We start from the raw sequence: 20,376 nt of genomic DNA on the forward strand, positions 1-20,376 counted from the left end.
CAGGGACTTTATAGTCGATCGAATAGTGGTGATGGAACCCAACATGACAAGCTATAAAATTTGAGTCAGTGTCATAGATGATATGGTAGATGCGCACCATCACATTTGAGATGTACAGAGTACGTAGCAATTGGGCCGCGATCGAGTGTGTATAGGATTGCAGGGCGCTGCTCTGCTCTCATTAGCTTCTTCGTGTTGGTGCAACCAAGAGAGAAACATGTCTGCTGTGGTGGGTAGAGAGGAGACATGGCTGCAGCACCATAAAGTTCACAGGCTCGAGAGGATGACAAGTAGAGGACTCACTGATACCATATTTCTGCCCATACTGCGTGAAAAGAGGGAGTGTATCATAAAGTCCGAAGTTTTCCTCGTGCCAGATAGTGTCTTTCAATGCTGTCCAGAAAGCCGGCACATCGTCCAGTACAATTTGACAGCTAGCAGAGAGAAAGTGGATGATACTCGGTGATAGGTTAGCAGGCGGAGAACCAGGATCATAATCTCCTGGCTGAACAAGGACTATGTCATTCTTAAGGTTTGTCGCAAGGAAAACAAATCGGACAATAGATGCGAGTGAGAGCTCTGTCACAGGGGACAGGACACCCTGCAATTCCTGCAAGCACTGGAGTAGCGACTGGGTGCTCATCGATGTGTGATTACATCATAGACTTTGCATGTACGGTGCAGGAAGTTGTTTGCACATGTATTTGATTATATAATCTTTGGCATGAATGGCACAAATGGGGCAAATGGGGCGGAAAGTCGAAGTCCGAGATGTCCTCCTTATTCCACTGCCGTCGAGAGTGTCAGGCAGTCAGAGAGTGCCATGGTATTGAATGCTGGTGGACAGTCAGATAAGGACGCTAACAGCGATGTCTTGTCCCTGTCATCAACTTATGTTGAGCGTAAACTATCTCTTTCGTAAGTGACAATCCTATTTGAATTTGAGCTGCTAACAATACACCTTTTTTAGTGAACTGGACGTTCCACAGGGTGCGGGAATCAATCCCATTCAGTCTGCATGCAAGCACCAGTCCTCAGAGACTAACGTAGCTTCGGATGACGAGCTCTATAGGCATCGCGAGTGCACAGACTCATCTGTCATCGTCTGTTCACCCGTGACATACGAGAAAAACGATACGTCAACCAGAGCCATCACAGTGGAGAGCACACAGAAGACAAGTCCAGTATTTCGAAACTTATCTTTCATTCAAAGTACATCGACGATAGCCGAGAGCACCTCTCTGACTTCTGATAGACACGAGGAACTCCACGATCAAGACGTAGCCAGCGACAATCCTAGTCAAATCTCCCCGTACGTCTTTCCCACGCTGTGTTTACTCTCAACTAAGATTGTCTAGCACTCCGAAACTTGAGGGTGAGATGGTGGATGTATCCACAGATCGCAAGCGCCAAATTGAGGAGGGGAGAGAAGACTATCATGATCAAGGGACAGAAAGCGAGGTCAAGCAAAATCTCACATCCTATTCCCGTACTGTCAGGATTATCGAAGGAAACACGTCGAAGTCCGCCATATTAGACGATGACAAGAGGATAAATGAGAGCGCCGACGGCGTTGCATTGTCCCTATCCTCTGTCAATCCTGGGTCCAAAGTGTCTCCTTCGTGCGTGATATCATTCAAGTGCTTCACCCTCCAATAAACCTCTTTTAGCGAACCGGATGTTCCGCGGGACTCGGGGACTAATCATATCGAATTTGGATACGAACATCGGTCTTTGGACCTCAACATAGCTTCAAATAATTCCAACCATGATTCGACTGAGAGCAGTGACGGGCACATCCAAAGGCAGTTAGCCCAAAATTTATCCTTTAGCAAAGAACGATTTACTGATGATAAGTTCAACAGGAGTCGTGAAGACGTAGACTCCTCTGTGCTGGTCCAATTGTCCTTAGTAACTGCGGAGAACATTGAAGCACCAGCATCAGCCCCACGCAGAGCTCTCGAGAGCACGCAGAAGTCGATTCTGGTATACAATGATCTTGGGAACTCATCGTTGTCTCAAGGCATGTGGATGATGGGTCAGATTTCTTTGGTAATTGACCTAAAAGGCGGATCCTGTGGTCAATTTGTTGTAGGCGCGAATCTATCTACTCAAAGCTTCTCGTACGTAGCTCCTACGTCGTGTTTCCCCCACTGAAATTCAATTATCCAGTACTGCGAATGTTTATGTCGAGCACGACAGAGTGCCTGTATCGACAAATTGTATGCCCCAAGATTTGGAGGGCAGAGGAGGTTATCATGCACGGGAGGTGGAGAGTCAGGTGACGTTCAATTCGGAATCATATTCCAGTGCCGTCGAGAGTGTCAGGCAATCAGAGAGTGCCATGGTATTGGACGCTGGTGGCCGATCAGATGAGGACGCTGACAGTAACGTTTCATCCCTGCCATCAACTTATGCTGAGCGTAAGCTGTCTTCTTCGTAAGTGATAATCCTGTTTAAGTTTGAGCTGCTAACGATTTTTTTCAGTGAATCGGCCCTCCCACAAGATGCGGGAATCAACGTCATTCAGTCTGCATACGAGTACCACTCCTCAGATATCGATGTAGCTTCAGCGACTTCCGTGCAAACCTTGGGCCATCGCGCAATTGAGAACAGAGTCGAGAGTTCTCTGGTCACTATACAAGAAGGACCTTGCTTTCAATATGCGGCGATAGACGAACCTTGTCAACATTCATCGTATGTAATCCCTATGCTATTTATTTTGTCCTCGACTAAGGTTATTCAGCGCTCCGAAAATTGACAGCAACGAACCATCAGAGTGCGTGCACCAGGCTGTGGAGAGCAAAGGCGACTGTCATGAACTGGAGACGGAAAGCAAGTTCAGCCTCAGCTTGACAGCAGATTCCCATTCTGTCGGGATTGTAGAGTGATCCACGTCGAAGACTGTGGTATCGAAAATTCATAGTCAAATGAATCAGAACACCAATGTCCCTGTGTTTCCTTTGTCCCAAATGACCAAGCTGTCTCCTTCGTAAGTGACATACCATTTGAGTGCCTGATATCGGGATAAACCTCTCCCAGTGACCCGGGCATCCCACAGGATGCGGAAGCCGATCTTATACAGTCTGGATGTAAGCACAAGTCTTCCACTGGGGTTGACGCAGCTTCAATTGACCTTGTGCAGACCTCAAACTATGAGTACTCAACTGAAATCCAAGGGTACCGATGTAGAGACTCGCGCCTCTCGATGCCGGATATGCGGCCTTCTTACCCATTTAATTCCCTATCTGTATCAGCTCACATCCTAAGGACCAGTCATTCGCGCTCTCGCGCGCGCGCCCTACATACGCGCCTCACTCGCACATCGCACACGCACGCGCGCCCTTCGCGTGCGCGCTCCATAGGCCTTCGCGCTCCTACCGTCCGTCCCTCTGTCCTTTGTCCTTGCTGATTCACTGGTGCGTTATTTTTATCTCTCTCATTGAATTAACGAACCTTCGGTCCGACCTCCGTGCTTACATACAGAGAGCCTATTTAAACTTAGAATATATTTAGAAGTTGATATGGTTACTCGGTTCGGGAGCACGCTCGGAAGCGCGCCGCATAGCGTAATCTCCCTTCTTAAATAGAGGGAGGATTCCTTCGGTTCTGGTACTTACTTTCCCCTTATCTTGATATACTGCAAAGTGTAGAGTTCTCCCTCCAATACTAGAAATCTGATTATACTCCTCCACTGTTGACACCTGTGCCCTTGCTACTCTCTTAAGGACTCCTCTCCTTCATCGTTCAAGCGCGCGCCCGCTTACGCGCGTACCCTCCGCATCTCTCGCTCACGCGCGCATTACTTTCCCGCGTCTACCAGCGCCCGTCTAGTTGACATAGTTTCCCTCCACCTTATTCGCGAGGAACTTCTCTCAGTAGCTGTCCTTTGGGTCGAGTTGTATTCTCGTATCCAGGTCTTGCTGTAGAGCCCCCTTTCTTTTAGTGTTTTCACCCACAGTCAAGATTCCTCACCTTCACCGATCAGCTCAGCTCAGCTATTCTCTTGTAGTAACGAGCCTGGAGCAACCTTATCTACCCACGTCTACCTGTCCTTGGAACAGAACAATTCAAATTCACCACCATCCATCAACAAAGCAGTTGAGAATATGCAGGAGTCGAGTTCGGTCAATGGAATTTTGAAACCTCTGACATCGACGACATATCAGAGTCATTCTCTTGTCACTAGCACACACGAAGAATCTTGTGGTCAAGATATGACCAAGGACCAGCCTAATCAAGGTTCACCGTACGTAGTTCCTACTATACTGCGTCCACCCTTGGCTAAGACTGTCCAGCTCCCCAAAATATGAGGCTGGCGAAGAGGGTGTAACAGCAGATCGCATGCAACAGGCCATCATAGAGTTGAGATGTGAGTCCCAGTCTGATGTCAACGAGGTTTCAAAGACTTTCGAATCGGAGCACACCTGGAGTTATCACTCGCCTGTGAACAGTGAATGGCGCAGCCAACGACAGTCAGTTTAGACATAATCTTCTAGTGATATGTCAGTTACTGATTTGAAGGGCAGAGGAGACTATCATGCACGGGAGGTGGAGAGTGAGGTTACGCTCAAAAAACCCGAAGCCTTATTTCAGTGCCGTCGAGAGTGCCATAGTATCCAACGCTGGTGGTCGATCAGATGAGGATGCTAAGAGCGACATCTCATCCCTGTCATCAACTTACACTGAGCGCAAGCTGTCTCTTTCGTAAGTGAGAACCCCGTTCAAATTTGATCTCCTTATAATACATTTTTCGCAGTGAACCAGGTGTTCCACAGGATGCGGGAATCAATCTCACTGCACGCGAGCACCAGACCTCAGATATCAACTTAGCTCCAGCGACTTTCGTCCAGACCTCGAGCCATCGCTCGATCGAGAACAGTGTTCAGAGTTCTCCCGTCACTATACAAGAATGACCCTGTTGTCAATATGTGGGGATGGACCAGCCTTGTGGACCCCTTTCGTATGTAATCTCCATACTGTTTATTTTGTCCTCGACCAAGGTTATCCAGCACTCGGAAATTTGACAGCAACGAACTAGCACAATCATCATCTGCATTTATGACATGTCAAGGTCATTCTCTCGTCGCTCACACTCACGAAGAATCCTGTCGCCAAGATATGAACAAGGACCAGCCTAGCCAAGGTTCATCGTACCTATACTGCGTTCACCCTCAACAAAGACTGTCCAGCTCTCCAAAATATGAGGCTGACGGAGAGTGCGTAACTTCAAATTGCATGCACCAGGCTGTCATAGAGTCGAGATGCGAGCGCCAGCCTTTAGAGGCCAGCAAGGTTTCAAAGACTCTCCGATCCGAGCGCACCTGGAGTTATCACTCTTCTGAGAGCAGTGAATGGCGCACCCAACTACGGTCAGTTACTGATTTGGAGGGCAGGGGAGACTATCACACAGGGGAGACGGAGAGTGAGGTTATGCTCAAATCGAAGTCTTATTCCAGTGCCATCGAGAGTGCCACGGTATTGAATGCTGGTGGTCGATCAGATGAGGACGCTCACAGCGATATCTCATCCCTGTCATCATTGCCATTCATCCTGCTGGCACACTCATCACATCCGCATTTAGTGACAACCATGTTCGTCTCTGGCAGCTCTCAGACCGACAAACCATTACCGTCTTCAAGCACTCGTCTATCACGGAATGCATCACTTTCTCCGTAGACGGCAATCACATCTTCAGTGGAGGTAACGATGACTCGGAGATGATCTCGGAGTGGACAGTACCTCAGCGTACACATTCAAAGGCATGTTTCCGTTCCTGACACATATACCACAAATCGAGCATGCTTCTTGCAGACTATTGCCACCACAACATTCCTCGATGCATACATAGATGGAGACTTATCTACTGACAAAGAACTGCTCATGCAAGATAATATATTATCTCCAAGGGGATTTCCCTCTGTGGAAAAACCCGCGTCCTGGATGCGAGGGCAGCATTTGATGTTGCATCCATGTATACAAACCAGGATTCAGAAATGGTTCATTTTCTGCTATTGATCAAGATATGGTATGTTACATTTGCCTCACATACTCTTCCCCTCATCGCATATTTCAGGCCATCGCGCTCTTCAATGCATATCAACATGACGAGGCAAGCCTGCTCCTCAAAGAGCTCGCTACCAGTTGTCCGAATGCTGATACACTTGCATGTGATATTGTGCAAGTAAGTATCATCCATATGCTTGGTCATCAACACTCATATTTACAACTCGCACATTAGGCATATCTACACGTTCAACTCGGAATCAAAGCCTTGGATGGCGCACGCTACGACGAAGCTGCAGACCATTCCACTGCTCTCGACCTCGCGATTCACCATCGAAATCAAACATTCATGAAATATACCAGGATTTGGTGGTGTTACGTCAAGATGATGCATGTGTAATGCTTTTAATAACTGAATCTCTTGTCCAGCTCTTTGGCTGGGACCTGAAGTCCTTATGGCAAAAGGCACACCAGAAACGCTGTTATGCACTCCTTCGTGCGGGTAAACTCCAAGATGCCATGAAATCATACCAACACATGATGACTTCAAGTGATGAAATTACCAAGGCCGACTGCCTTGATTGGTCCAACGGCGAGTCTATAACCCGTAATGTCGCGCAGGCGACAATCCTCACCTGTATTCTTCTCAGATTTCACACTCTGCGCTGCCAATGGAGAGGCTGCCTTCGCTGCAAGTGATTACAACAAGGCTATCGACCTATACTCGATGGCGATCGACCTGGATTCTGCATCCGATATCTTCTTTGCAAGTCGCAGCCAGGCAAAGTTAAATAAAATGCCATGGGAGGATGTGCTCCTCGATGTGCGAAAGGTGCGATGGCATCCATGTTTTGTAGCCCACGTTGACTTTGGTGATGCATAGGTCACTGAACTTCACCCTTCACCTCATGTTTGGTACCATTTGTCACACTCAGTGCTGCTTGGCGCGCAACGTTACGATGAAGCCATCAAGGCCTTCACAATCATGTTGTCCAAGTTGGACGATGCTCCTGGCAGAAGTGCAGAAACGAGGTGAGACATGGAACACTCCTGTATCGTCTCAAAATACATATATCGTTCTGCAAATCTGCATCAGCAGTACGTCTGTCCATCAGAAGCAGAAGACACTATTCAAAGAGCAGTTTTGATCGAACTCAACAATGCCCTCCCTTCATCTGTTCAACACCTCTACGGGGATTCTGTGTGACAGAGCAGCACAGCTAAACTCCTTCAAAACAAGTCCAGAGTACAAGGAGTTTTTGTCATTAATAACGAAGCGTTCGGATCTCCAAATTGAACGCATCAAGGAGGTGGTGGCGATGCACTTCCGTTGCATTTTTTGAAATGCAGGCTATACAAGATATAATGACTATGTACACGATTATCAACCTACACCAAAAGCACCTCTAGTCTCATCAGGTACTGTTTTACTTTACAACCACTGCGGTCTGAGTCTCACAAACCTGGTCCTCACGCTTCCATCAAAGCCTGAGCTACCTTTCTTACATTCGCTTCAGGCCCTCGACCTGTAACTCCATGTTGCGAATCTTTTCTCGCGCTGCACAGAGCTCACTATTGAGCCGATTGACTTCAGCTTCTGACACAGTGGTCTTGCCCTACGCATAGCTTAAGCGTCAAACTTCAAGATCGGTACCAAGAGAACGTACTTCATCATCAACTTGCGTTGGCGGAGTGAGAACAACAGGAGACTCTGAGATGGGCGAGGCGGTGTAGAGACTCGTGCCTCGCATGGTGTGATATGGCACTTTCCACTCCTATAGCGCCAGCCATCCAGAAGCATCCATCCACTGTCCACCAAGCTCTCTAGTGCGTATATTCCCATTTCTCTTATTTACATATCGTTCCACCTCTATTTTTATCATGGACCCTTACTTACATACATATATCTTTACATACCTTACTCGGTAGCGAGTCGGCTCCGCATGACAGCGCTTAGGCGCCATATAAGCGCCAGCATCACGGACCACGAGGATACTTACTTTAGCTCCCACTTACCCACTTACCACCTAGAGAATATAGTTGCAATCTATTCTTTGACACCTCACGCTCGTATCTCTTGTTATTCATCTAATCACCACTTAAGCAAACTCACACTTACTCTCACTTGTCTCCGCTCACGCGCGCGCGCTTCCCGCGCCTCGCCCGTACCTTCGCTTTCCCGCGCCTCGCCCGTACCTGCGCGCTTTCTCGCGCTTCGCATTGGCCGACCAGTAGCGCCTTCAGCGCGCACTACTAGATCCTTGCTGCACTCGCTTCCCCTTTAGGGTCGAACGCACTTGTCTTCTCAAGAATAGCAGACTAGGCAACGCGCGACCTCACAACATTATAGATACAGTTTGGAGTGTTTGTTTGCTCCTCGCAGTATTGTTGTTTCTACAGCGGGTCGAGGCACCGGTGCCAACTCGGATCTCGACAGGACTGGTGTCTATCGCACATGTGTAGGCGTGGTAACAGCTTTAGTGACAGGCGGGGGTGCACTGAACGCAGTGGGTGCGGGCGCATGTGTCGGTGCAGGAGCAGGCGCCGAGGGCATGAATGTCGATTGTCCACCATTGAACACACTTCTCGAGACTAACGAGCTTTAATGGAGCAGTCTTTCCAGTAAAAAACTCGCTTGCTGAGAGAGAAGATTCTGACGAGGCCACAGCTGGGTAAATGTCGGATTGGAATGAGTCTGTCTGGTGACACTGTCAGTGAAGTTATCGTAAGTCTTTCAAGAGATATTTACTTTGCGAGGCATGATGAAAGCGATGGGTTCCACGGATGAGCCTGATACCTTGCACGCACGGGAAATCTCGCAATCCGACACGCTAAGGGCACGACGAGGGAGGAAACAGATTCCCTTGGGGATCCGGAGATTTGTGCTCTGCTAGTGCGAATAGCGAGCCACTCTCGTACTCGTAATACTGGATATTTCCATCGCTGTTGGATTTAGAATAACAAACACATTCAATTCCGCCTTACCATTTGCCAGCTAGAAGTAATAATGTGAGAAAAGACGAGTGCTAAGCACATGCGGGGCGCTCACCAAGGAAAAGAATGCCATTGTCACTCCAGAAAGGCATGACGACACCAGCAAACTGATCGATAGTTATCGTCTTGACACTTCCAAGACCTCCAGCCTCCCAGATGGAGACTTGACGATCACTCATCTTGCTAAAACCAGTAGTCGCAATCTTATCGAGATCGCCCATCCACACGACACGAGCGCCCTTGATACCACCATGCGCATCAGTGATGCGAACAGCTTCGCCTCCAGCACGAGGATCAAATAGACGAAGTTTTTTGTCTCTACAGGTAGTCGCTATGAGCGTGCCGGTAGGATTGAAGGCGAGACACTGAATGGTATCGCTGTGTCCGGTGAGAACAGAACGTGGGCAATCAGTATCAGCGAGATTCCAAAACTTAACTATGCGTTCGCTGGAAGCACTGGTGAGGACATTAGACGCGGTTGGATGGAAGAAAACTTGGCCGATCTTGCGTGGTGATGCATCAATACGGCCACAGGGTCAAAGTCTTCCAGTACCCAATGATCCTGGCCCAAGTCTTCCAAAGCGGAAGACTCGACCTTCCAGATCATGACCTTTCCATCTTCACCGCCAGAGGCAACGATAGAGTCGTTGTGTGGGGACCAATCGGTGTCGAGGATGGGGGCGGCGTGACTGCGCGCGAGGGGAATAACATCAGGAAGCTTGTGCGAGAAATTTGGGACAGCTGCAAGAGGGGAGGGGAGGGAAGTATTTCAAATGCTCCACCTCCGGATGCATTCCAGTTAACGCTAATGTATCGCTAAGGTGATATGTCAGCAAAGGACGGATGTGAAGAAGGAAAGTGGTCACCCCAGAGGCAGAGACAATATTTGTATCCCATGCGCTGCCAGAGACCTTCACGTTGTCATATCCATGTTCTTTCTTTGCTGCCTGTCCGAAGACATGGCTATGGGAGACGTGATTGTCGATCAGTCTCTCGGTGTGCTGCAATATTGGGCATGTACTCACCGATACTTATATGCATGAACAAATCGAGACATCGTCCATGTTCAGAGTTCTCCAGTCATATTCCGGCGACTGTTAAGGCAAGCACGCAGTTTTTTCGGTGGCCGAATGGTTGGAGTCTGGGAATGTAGTGGGTGTACTAAGATATGACTTAGCCCCAGTCGGATGTAAGAGACTGAGGGACAACGAAGAATGAGTGTGTGGAAAGTTGCATGGAGTTGCCTAATCTGATAAATCCACTCTAAGTCAAACGAAAAATGAAAGAAATACTGTGTACTGTATTGGCGGGTTGAATTTCCAACAAACACTGCGTTCAAAGCAGAGGAAGTTGGACCAACCCTTGCAGCACATCTGGCTGTGCGTGACCTTGTAAATTACATCGAGTGCACTAATACTTGAATACTGCAAACACAAGCGGCGCCACCAAGGAAATTGAGATTGGAGGTGAGTTTGACCCTATCGCAAGTTTTCTACGTCCTTCAAGGTGGCCGTGATCCACTTCATCAGAACATCACCATTCTTCTGGATCCTACTTCATCATGTTACAGTATGCAAAGGCAGGCTCAAAAATGACTTGCTCTGAGTTAATTCTGCATCGAACCTGTTCGCGTACTTCAGCCTTCTCTTTCCAGGTGGATGCAGTCGCAACAGCGTCATCATGTAATTTGACTACATCAGTGTATTCCTTTAGCTGACGGTCGGTCTGGTAAAGACACCGCCGTGAGCAGGTCACTCAGTGGTAACCTGCATGCTAGACTCACTCACCTGCTCATTGACCTCCTCCTTCATAGCTGTCTGCGAATTGTCCATATTTGATATAAAAGTAGAGGCCAAAGAACGCTGCTCAACACCTGGAGAAGACCCAAGACTCGTTGCTAGGGGTTATGGTAGGTGAGAGCAAGAGGTGTTTGTTCGAGAACGATACCATCCCTCCGGCACATTACTAGTTACCGTGTAAACGCTTACATGATCATGACGTACCAATGTATTTATTTTGCTGACGAGGGACTTCTATATGTAGTACCTGAGTTTTGCTAGTCAGCCAATAAAACATTGTTTATCGTTTATCATATATAGTTGTTGTGCTTCAAGAGCCGGTAAAAACTCGGAAGAACTGGGAGTTCGTGGGATGGTATCAGCTGGTGCAAGGGTCCAGTTATATCACCGCACACAAATACTGAACAACAAGGCTACCCATGAAACTAGTACATCAAACTTCAAGCTCAAGCCTTGGATGCCCAAGAGGTGACAGCTTACTGTATATATGTTTGTGTGTGAATGGTCCATCGTATTTCTCGAAGAGCGCCTGGATTGCGGCGGCGGTGGTGCTCCCGACGGACTTGTCATAGTACAAAATAAGTATATTGTTGCCATCATAGTGTCAAACACTGGCTCAGGGGCCAAGACAGTGCGTGCGCGGTCTGCTGCAAGACCTTTCGACAAAGACAGGTTGGTGGCTGTAATAGGGCTGACGACAATTACGTCATGCATGACCACAAAAACACTATCATTTCGCCAGAAATCGGGGTTACTACGTTTCTTCCTGAAAAAAAACAATGAGTCAGCATGGTTCCTACAATTATTCCTCCAGGGAACTTACTGAAAGGATATCCGCCTGCATCCCGCTGCAGCTGCCCAGACCATCAACTCAGATGCAGGATCCTGAGGTAGATCCGTCGCGAGGACTTCCAGCACATCGCCGATCACCGCTTCGACTAGTTTTCTCGAAGTCGAAATGGGCATCAACTAAGACTGCTTCAGCAGTGATACTGGATGCGGTGGGCGTGTGCCTTTGGCCACAGACATATTCAAGGTATATTAACTTTCCCTTCATCACAAACGTTCTCAGTGATCTGACAACTTCATCTATGGCTCGACAAGAGCTCTTCAGCATCGTGAAGTGCATCTACGGCTTTGTATCCTGAAAATCTGATTTATCGCGTCTTTTAGGATACGCAAGTTGAAAACATTCCCACTGCTGGTGTGAAAAAAGATTCACTTGGATGTGAATATGCAAACCGGCTATTGTTAGGAAATGATAGTATGGTGCTTATCTGTGCAATGCTCATCCTGCCTAGCTTCTATCCTGTCGTCATTGTATAATGAGCTCGTGCTTGTGCTCGCACCTGTACACCACGCCAACCAGGACGCCAGCGATAAATACCTTGCTAACATTCAAAGGAATGGTGAGTCCCCGTTTATTCACGAATATGCTCACGTTTATCTCTCCTTATAAACTGATTTTTATTTTGGCTGTCAGGTACATTTTCTGTTGTTCCTCGAGTTGCTGGAGGAGAAGTGAGTACAATTTCCTTCCGTTTGTGGGTAGAAATTCATTCATGACTTTTAGATCGCACCAGACAAACTCATTGTTCTTGGACAAGTTGCAAATAAATGTGGGGCGTCCTTACTGCATGTTTTCTGCGTGCTCATGCCATGCTGGCAGACAACTTGTACACCAAGATTACAGGAGGGTGAGTGCATCATATTGTGCAGGTGTTGCATGCGATAATTCAAGATTTATGATATCAGGCAGCGCTGAAGGTACAACAATTCAGAGAGTGAGTCTGAACAATGTTGGGTCTTGCAGAACCTAGCTGCTATTCGACCCTAAAGGGTTTCTGGACCAGGCTCAAGGCTCAGAGGAGAGGAAATATCATGAAAAACTGCTTAGTACTCTGACTCCTACTGGTAACTGGTGAAAAGATAACTTGCTTATGTAAGCTACAAAAGTGCCAACATAAGGTAAGGTAAAAACAGTCTCTACAAGCCCAGCCAGAAATGAATCCCTACAGCGCATCGACCTCTTTGGGGCTAATAAGCAGCGGCGGAGGTTTCTTCACGCGGTGGTGAAGCGAAATTGCCGGTGTTGGAATAGGTCCACCTGAAAGTGGGTCTATGTGCACTGGGGGACAAAGTTTGTGCAGTGGTGGAAATGTATCATTGGATTGGTGATTCAATGGCACCTGCCGTTATTTAGATTGGAGAGTCAGAGTTGGCAATTTTGACACGAATCAGAATCGGTTGTAAAAGATGATCCAGCTTCAAGTCATTTCGTGGATCGATCATGTGAACTATGCCAGAAGCTTGTAAAGCACGCCTACCACGGACGGTGCATTGGCGAGCACGTTTGAGTTGGATGAAGGTTCGGGCCCTAGGCACGTTTTTGAGAGGAGTGAAACGAGACATGATGCAGTATTTGAATCATAATTCGTCTGTGCATCATCAGAATGGTGCATCAAAATCTCGAAGTGAAATGAGGGTAGTCAAAGTTGGCGCTGATTCACAGTTTTGAACCGGTGCTACAATCGGCGAAAATTGTAGACCTGAATCGTGTCAAAGTGACGTCGCCAACTAAGCCCTCATGACTAGTCACAAGTGTGCATTCTGCTTACCAGAGCAACATAGTGCAGCTGAATAAAATGAAAATTCGGAACATTTGATTTAATAAAAGGTAGAGCGCACCGGAATCTGCGATGTGTGCACCAAGCCTCGCCTGAGGAGGGGATATTGGATGTTTAGCGCGGGGTTTGCAGACTCGGATAGACCAATCCATTGCGAAGTCCTGAGTGAAGTTGAGAGTGTATCCACTGTTGACCGTTTGTCGACTCACCCATGCACGCCCACATAGTGAATAGACAGCTGCCGACAAACACCACATAATGAAAGAAGCGCCGCCGTCAGATTCTCCTGAAGAAGATCAGATGATCAGAGAGTGGGGGCGTGGGAAGGCAACCTACCGTCGCGTCTCCAAAGGTAATACTTAACAGAAGTAGTACACTATACCCATCCCGTACTTGCAGGCCTGCGCATTCAACCAAGACGCAAGGTGTTTTTGAGTGCTTTCATTCGATAGTGAAGACCTGCGTTGATGAGATAAGTAGGTAACTTTGAATCTTTGTAACGTCTGAAGCTCTGCACGAAACGCACCTAGGAACGGTAGCGTAGCCAGTGCAAAGTAAGAGCCCCAATTCACTCGCGCTCCACAAGTCGACCGCGCTTTTTGAAGCGTAGGGTCATATGCAGAATAAAGGACTGCGCCTCTTGGCATCAAACTAAACGTCTGAGAGGAGGAAAATGAGCATGGGAGAATTGTCAGTGTTGTTGTGCGGCAACAGCTCGGAGGTAGATGACGCGGGAAGAAACATAAGGATATTGGGTGTAGAAACACCCAACAAAGTAGAGGTTTGACACGCTATAGGCAAGACTGCAAAATTTATCGCTGCGAAGGTTGAGATGAAGGATACAATGGCGCGGAGTTGTAGACGCTAACCTGAGCCAGAAATCTGTGAACTGTCAATCACGTCAACTACATGTTATGCGTCGCATGATGTGAACGTACTCCGACGCGCCCCACAAACCGCTAACACCTAGTCTTGCAGCGCTCTTGATAAGCCACCGTCGCGAATGACCCCGGAGGATGTTCTATACAATTTTAAAAACATATTAGCTCGAATCGTAGACGCAGATGATATGACCTGGCTGAGATGGGATTGAAAATGACGGTAAACGCAAGGGCAAGCCACACAACGCACGGAGTTAGAACGTCTCAAAAAACAGAAGAGAGCGCGTACGCTGAACAGTAGACTGGCGTAGTACTTCTTGCGACGTTGCCCAAGTTCATTAAGATGCTCTTTGAGCAGCCTGCCGCGGTCTCGCATTTCCTTCTCTCGTTCGGAATAAAAAGAGTCGACTTTCTCTAATTCGGAATCTAACAGCTCGAAAGAATTTGCATGAAGCGGTGGTAGTAGAGGGTGAAGCGTGCGTAAGAAGGCAGGAGCTGGGGAGCCTGCTGGTCAAGTGAGGTTTCTACGCAAGACACTGAAAATGCTTAAACTGACCTGCATTGCGGAAGAAGGGGAATACGGGAGGCGAGCACGCAGACTTCAGAGGCAAGGGAGTCACCCGCGATGACGAGCCTGTGAGATGAGAGAGAGGCAGAGCGCTATGCATTAAAATTCTGAGCGATGGACCTGTCAAAACCCCTCTGTTGAATAGAACTTAGCAGACGATGCCGAAACTACTCACACATCTGGCTATCCCTTCGCTGGGTTCGAGTTGGGGAAAGAGCTGAAGTCCCTTCAATTAAAGCATCTTGTCGTAGGACGACTGACAGCTCTCAAGAGTGAAATGAGTTGGTGGGAACTTATTCAGAATAGCCAATGTACCACTGTACTCTTTGGCTTGCTTATGAACTTGATCAATGTCGGCGGCTCCAGTGGAGCTCTGCCCGGCAATGCGTTCTGAGCGAATTGCACCAATGCACCTTTTGAAACAACGATAGTCACTGAAAGAAAAGCATAGTGAAATGACGTTAGCGGAGGCGATCAATCAGCACATATAAAGCGTGTGTATGCCTTTTTCCACTTGGGAGTCTGCAACGAGATATTAGTCTATACATCACCAATATTTTGGTTAGTCTGAATCAATAAACTGACCTATACACCGTTAAAGTATCAGGCTGCAGTCAAAAGACGTCATACAAAATGAACGCGAGTAGGGGTATGAAAGTCCGGACGTCGACCCACCGTGCAACCTTCATCACTTCTTGTGAGTTGATGGACTTGGTTAGGTTGTGATGAGGGGCGTGGTCTGCACAGGATGGTGGTAGTAATTTTCGACTGACAATGCAAGAGCAAACGAGTCGTTAAAAAGGCTCGAGGAATAGGGGATGCACCAGGTTTCAAGTAACATAGAGATTAACAAAATAGAGTAGATAAAAAGTATGATATTCTGAAACGGCGCTCCGCGCATCCAAACTAAAACACTTGTCCAGGCCAGAATGAGCTATGGGGCGCACCAGATCTAGCTCAGATCTTAGAGGTGCGCCGCGCGCCGGGATCTAGCTCAGATCTGAAACGGCGCTCCACACATCCAAACCAGAACGCTTGTTGAGGCCAGAGTAAGCTATGGGGCGCACCAGATCTAGCTCAGATCTTAGAGGTACGCCACGTGCCGGGATCTAGTTCAGATCTGAAACGGCGCTCCATGCATCCAAAGTTTCCAGAGTGTCAAGGTAAAATGAGAGGTGCAAATTTAGATACTGCAGATGCAGTTTAGGTGCTGCAGAAGCAGCGCTGGGACCTGCAGATGCAGTTTATGTGCTGCGGAAGCGTTGGGAGCTGCAGGTTGGATAAATCGACATTAACAAACAATCAACAATCATAAGACCAAACAACTGATCAAATATATCTAGTGACACCCATAATATTCTGCTGTCACGTGACATCTTTTCTTGTCATCCATACCTGACTGATTATTTTTGTTTTCTGGCTTACAGCTATGGGTACCGGCGACTACGCGCCCCAAAACCCCGACTCCTTTTTTGGTACAAGACCATCAAAGCGTCCATGATACATGTATATGGGTCCAAGCTGATGTGGAACAGTACCATAGACTTCTACCCTTCCCGGCAGTTCTTTCTCATTATATGTGACCGGCGTATCTAGCCAACCAGCCCCCCGAAAGATGATTTCTGCTCACAGAACCTGTAGGTCTCGTGCGCAGCCCTTTAATGGCAAACCAGGCACATCACGGTCGTCACCGGCGCCATCAGTGAAGCTCTTTATGAGGCCTGACTTAATGAGAGCCCCGCCCTTCGCTGCTGCTGCTGAATGTTTGCACAGTCTTTTTGCATCTCTCTCGTCCTCACATTCATATATGGCCTCCCATATGACAGGATACTCCGATCTGAATCTGAGTCTACTCATCATCAATCTTCGAGTTCTTAGCAGGTGGCTCGCCTTGGCGCTCGTCGGTGGCCTTCCTTTATCCTTTCAAATCGTGGAGAGCATTCTTCGGGTAGGCTGCGCATATAAGTTGATATGCACGGGAGCCATTAGTGTCACAACTGTTGGGAGATGATATTGATCTGATCTCAGCCCTGATGCTCCAATTCTTTTGCAGGTAGCAAAGCCCACAACAATGATTGATAACTGACGCAACGGTCACGTTTCAGAATATTATCATGGTCTGGTTCGTGGTTGGTACTGCAAGAAATTCAAGACCGATCGTGCGTAATATCTTTGTTTCGCACAATCATAGCTGATATGTCATTCAGTACCATTACGGATGCTTAGCTATGCACCATTAACACTGACATTTCCCTTCGCACTTATGACAAATCTTTTTGTCGCACACACGTTAGGCGCACCCGATTATGCGTCGGGATCCTCATTATTTGCAGGCGGTGCCACCGCACTCGTGGGCTTGTGCTAATGGTTGCCACACTAGTGCTGATACACTGCATCTATGTTACTGCATCAACACAGGGAGGAAGCATTCGCTGCTGTGAGTATATTTTGGATTGGCTTTGGAACATCACTTATAATCTCACACTGCTCGAATACGAGATACAGCCTAGGACCACAGCTCGATCACAACCTCAAACTGCAACTCCACCACAGCTGCAAGCTCAGCCGCGTCCGTCGTTATCAGGTCGACCCGAACAGGCATCTCTGACTGGGGCACAGCGTCCAACAGTCGTCTGACTCGTCTCTCCTCTGCGATCCAGCTCACCGGGCGTACCTCACTCCTCACTCACCGAAACCTGTCCAGCCGACACAGCCAACCAAACCAGATGCAGACATTGATCCTTTCGAACATGAACTCAGAGGGTTTGATGTACCTGCAGCGCAAGTTCATGGGTACAATCTCTCCCGTAATCCTCATCGTGCGTCAGTGGACGATGAGAACCTTGACGAAGATGAAGAGCACAGCGAAGAGTTGCAGCTTTTCCCAGGGTCTGGGCTTTTCTAATACGAGTACTTAGAACTGGGCATTCGAACTTGTTTATTTCAGAGGTAGCCAAGGCAATGCATGCTGCAGCTGACGCAAATCTTCTTACGAACTTGAGCTTATTGCAGTCGACCGACCCTTTCATTGCAACCAAGTGCGTCGTTCAGTCTTTGTCCACTGAATTCATGTGCGAGCTTAGGCATAATGCATAACAGCCTACAGCTACCTCAAAACGGGCAACCGCATGCCCTTGATGGTAGATGAAGATGATCCCGAGGGGCGTATTGGGAGCAAGAGAAAGGGTGCTCAGAGTGATGCCCGGCTCATTCAAGGAACCGCCAAGCGTGCAAGGGGACTAGGCGCCAGTGAAGCAGGCTTTGGTGCTCCAGTCCGTCGCGGTGCAACATCTGGATCACGGGCTAGCGGCAAAACCAAAGGTAGAATGAAAGCGATTGCGTAGCCTTTCTGTAAACTCTATTTATTTCACCATGGGACTTTTTCATCGCTGGACCTGCATTCGATACCCTTGGAGTACTACTAGCTTGTTTTTTTGTCGACGTCTCTTACTAGCTGTATTGACTCTCACCACTTCTTTTTGTATCCTTAATTCCTCTCATTACATACCAGGGCGACTACAATATCTGCACGTTGACACTAAACTTTCCGCATTTATCCACAACATATAATCTTATGACCTTGGAGTATCGTCCACCCGCGTGCGTCTCGCGTGCCAGGGCACAAACTTCAAGCCCACCACTCCGCTGCGCTTGCTGGAAATCGATTTCTATATTTTCTTTTGAAACAACTTTTCCCCATCTTGCTCCATCTCTTACGACATACTGCCAAGTTCCCCATCTCAACAATATTATAATGCGCTTCCGAGTGTGTCAAGGAAACCGATGTAGAAACAACAATACTGTGAGGAACAAATGATGCTCCAGACTGTATCTGTAAATGTTGTGAGGTCGCGCGTTGCCTAGTCTGCTATACTTGAGACAACAAGTGCGTTTGACCCTAAAGGGGAAGCGAGTGCAGCAAGGATCTAGTAGTGTGCGCCGAAGGCGCTACTGGTTGGCTGATGCGAAGCGCGGGAAAGCGAAGGTACGCGCGAGGCGCGGGAAGCGCGCGCGCGTGAGCGGTAATGAGAGAGAGTAAGAGTGAGTTTGCTTAAGTGGTGATTAGATACTAGACAAGGGATATGAGCGCGAGGTGTCAAAGAATAGATTTCTACTATGTTCTCCTCGGTAGTATGTGGGTGGTAAGTGGGAGGTAGAGTAATTGTTGGAAAGTGAGTTCAGTATGTATGCTGGCGCTTATATGGCGCCTAAGCGCTGTCATGCGGAGCCGAATCGCTACCGAGTAAGGTATGCAAAGATATATGTATGCAAGTAAGGGTCCATGATAAAAATAAAGGTGGAACGATGCACAGATAAGAGAAATGAAAACATACGCACTAGAGAACTTGGTGGACAATGGATGGATGCTTCCGGATGGCTGGCGCTATAGGGCGCTCAAGCGCGGGAAAGCGCGCGCATATATACATCGCGAAGTGCGGGAATGGTGCGCGCATGGCGCGCGTTGCACGGGAAAGCTGCGCCTCATATAGGGATAGCTGCAGATAGCACACAGAATGGTGCTGCAAGTTCGTGCAATGAACTCTCTAGTGAAAAGTGCCATATCACACCATGAGAGGCATGAGTCTCTACACCGAATTATTGCTCTCTGACGTGATTGTACCATCTCCGCGCAACTAAACTTTGTACATACTTTGTTTCATTGCTCTCATGTACACGCGCAAAATATGTCCAGTCACTCGCGAGTGACCCATACCCGCAATGCTCTGACCTGGGTGGGCATGGGTGGGCCTCTGAGAATTTTGGCATCCGCGAGTTGGGTGTGGCCCACCGTGTGGGTACAACCCGGGTCGATCCACCCATGTCGCCGCTCAGCCCCACAGCATACCGTGCGCAAAGACTTGCATGCTATTTTGTCAGCAAAGGATGGATGACAACATATTGAATATTGATGCACAAAAAAATCAGCTATAGTACTAGATGCAAACTCACAGAATTTCCTTTTACAAGAGGGGCTGCGCAGCGGCAAGCACTTGTAGGATATACTCACACCTACCATTACTAACGTTACTCCAAACTCACGTCCGTCCAGGTCTCCAAAAGCTGCATATTATGATTCTGCTATACTATTGCTGTCAGCGGGTTCATTCAAACTTGGGTCATATTGCCGGGATGTGGACCTGCACGTTTAAGAAGGCTTTTTGACTCATCTTATTGCCAGGGTCATATGCATCACCAAGAAGTGCATTGCAGAAAACGGGGCCAATTTCCCAGGCAGTGTGGTCAACCTGAGACGTGGATGACCCGTTGATTCTTCTGAGTCGCTTCCACTCCTCGAAGGCTCCATGAAGTTGGCATTTGCACGCGAATAGTGGTTGTTGCGGGTTTTCTGAGAAAGTATCTTGTAGCATTCCGGACTACATTTGCAGCGCCGTCTGCCTGGATGGGATCGATGAGCCATTGATGTACATCAAAAGGTATGAAGAGTCCACCACGAGCACTATAAGGGAAGTTGCCATGCAAACGCCGCATTGATACAGAGC

General features: G+C 48.0%; 6 protein-coding genes across 6 annotated transcripts; 3 read left to right on the forward strand and 3 right to left on the reverse strand.

The window, feature by feature from the left end:
* Positions 1-724: 724 nt before the first annotated feature.
* HD556DRAFT_1447663 (uncharacterized protein) lies at positions 725-4,916 on the forward strand (the record flags this gene model as incomplete). The annotated part of the gene is made up of 16 exons (XM_041307319.1): positions 725-918; positions 971-1,312; positions 1,359-1,622; positions 1,671-1,808; positions 1,866-2,123; positions 2,173-2,439; positions 2,488-2,697; positions 2,747-2,882; positions 2,940-2,992; positions 3,043-3,382; positions 3,729-3,917; positions 3,967-4,011; positions 4,065-4,249; positions 4,299-4,475; positions 4,525-4,707; positions 4,760-4,916. The coding sequence occupies 16 exons, from the start codon at positions 725-727 to the stop codon at positions 4,914-4,916; spliced, it is 3,138 nt and encodes a 1,045-aa protein (XP_041155822.1).
* Positions 4,917-7,345: 2,429 nt separating this feature from the next.
* Positions 7,346-10,062, reverse strand: HD556DRAFT_1402180 (WD40-repeat-containing domain protein). The gene is made up of 13 exons (XM_041303845.1): positions 10,026-10,062; positions 9,867-9,963; positions 9,783-9,816; positions 9,527-9,741; positions 9,056-9,503; positions 8,863-8,986; positions 8,756-8,837; positions 8,638-8,705; positions 8,480-8,591; positions 8,405-8,452; positions 7,674-7,715; positions 7,533-7,622; positions 7,346-7,503 (listed from the first exon to the last, which is right to left on the reverse strand). The coding sequence occupies exons 1-13, from the start codon at positions 10,055-10,057 to the stop codon at positions 7,477-7,479; spliced, it is 1,419 nt and encodes a 472-aa protein (XP_041155823.1). The 5' UTR covers positions 10,058-10,062; the 3' UTR covers positions 7,346-7,476.
* A 1,170-nt stretch (positions 10,063-11,232) lies between these two features.
* Positions 11,233-11,765, reverse strand: HD556DRAFT_1496549 (uncharacterized protein; the record flags this gene model as incomplete). The annotated part of the gene is made up of 3 exons (XM_041308893.1): positions 11,233-11,361; positions 11,412-11,565; positions 11,623-11,765. 3 exons carry the CDS (start codon positions 11,763-11,765, stop codon positions 11,233-11,235), a joined length of 426 nt encoding a protein of 141 aa, XP_041155824.1.
* A 125-nt stretch (positions 11,766-11,890) lies between these two features.
* Positions 11,891-12,816, forward strand: HD556DRAFT_1538586 (uncharacterized protein; the record flags this gene model as incomplete). The annotated part of the gene is made up of 7 exons (XM_041309695.1): positions 11,891-11,938; positions 11,973-12,063; positions 12,101-12,208; positions 12,283-12,320; positions 12,373-12,496; positions 12,555-12,583; positions 12,620-12,816. 7 exons carry the CDS (start codon positions 11,891-11,893, stop codon positions 12,722-12,724), a joined length of 543 nt encoding a protein of 180 aa, XP_041155825.1. The 3' UTR covers positions 12,725-12,816.
* Positions 12,817-13,096: 280 nt separating this feature from the next.
* HD556DRAFT_1311897 (uncharacterized protein) lies at positions 13,097-15,324 on the reverse strand (the record flags this gene model as incomplete). The annotated part of the gene is made up of 13 exons (XM_041300589.1): positions 13,097-13,237; positions 13,418-13,435; positions 13,488-13,587; positions 13,636-13,664; positions 13,763-13,827; positions 13,953-14,085; positions 14,296-14,308; positions 14,365-14,447; positions 14,597-14,811; positions 14,864-14,941; positions 15,051-15,101; positions 15,137-15,288; positions 15,311-15,324. The coding sequence occupies 13 exons, from the start codon at positions 15,322-15,324 to the stop codon at positions 13,097-13,099; spliced, it is 1,092 nt and encodes a 363-aa protein (XP_041155826.1).
* A 1,857-nt stretch (positions 15,325-17,181) lies between these two features.
* HD556DRAFT_1447668 (uncharacterized protein) lies at positions 17,182-18,219 on the forward strand (the record flags this gene model as incomplete). Its single annotated transcript, XM_041307320.1, has 6 exons — positions 17,182-17,225; positions 17,294-17,312; positions 17,386-17,444; positions 17,495-17,764; positions 17,794-17,913; positions 17,982-18,219. 6 exons carry the CDS (start codon positions 17,182-17,184, stop codon positions 18,217-18,219), a joined length of 750 nt encoding a protein of 249 aa, XP_041155827.1.
* Between the last annotated feature and the right edge of the window lie 2,157 nt (positions 18,220-20,376).

This window comes from Suillus plorans (assembly GCF_016647745.1).
Source record: "Suillus plorans strain S12 chromosome Unknown HD556scaffold_66, whole genome shotgun sequence".
Lineage (NCBI taxonomy): Eukaryota > Fungi > Basidiomycota > Agaricomycetes > Boletales > Suillaceae > Suillus > Suillus plorans.

Coding starts and splice junctions, on each gene's coding strand:
- HD556DRAFT_1402180 (XM_041303845.1), bottom strand. CDS start 10,057: ATGTCTCGATTTGTTCATGCATATAAGTATCG. Junction 9,817..9,866: donor ATATTGTCTCTGCCTCTGGG/GTGACCACTTTC, acceptor ATATCACCTTAG/CGATACATTAGCGTTAACTG. Junction 8,453..8,479: donor CCCCGCCTGTCACTAAAGCT/GTTACCACGCCT, acceptor CATGTGCGATAG/ACACCAGTCCTGTCGAGATC.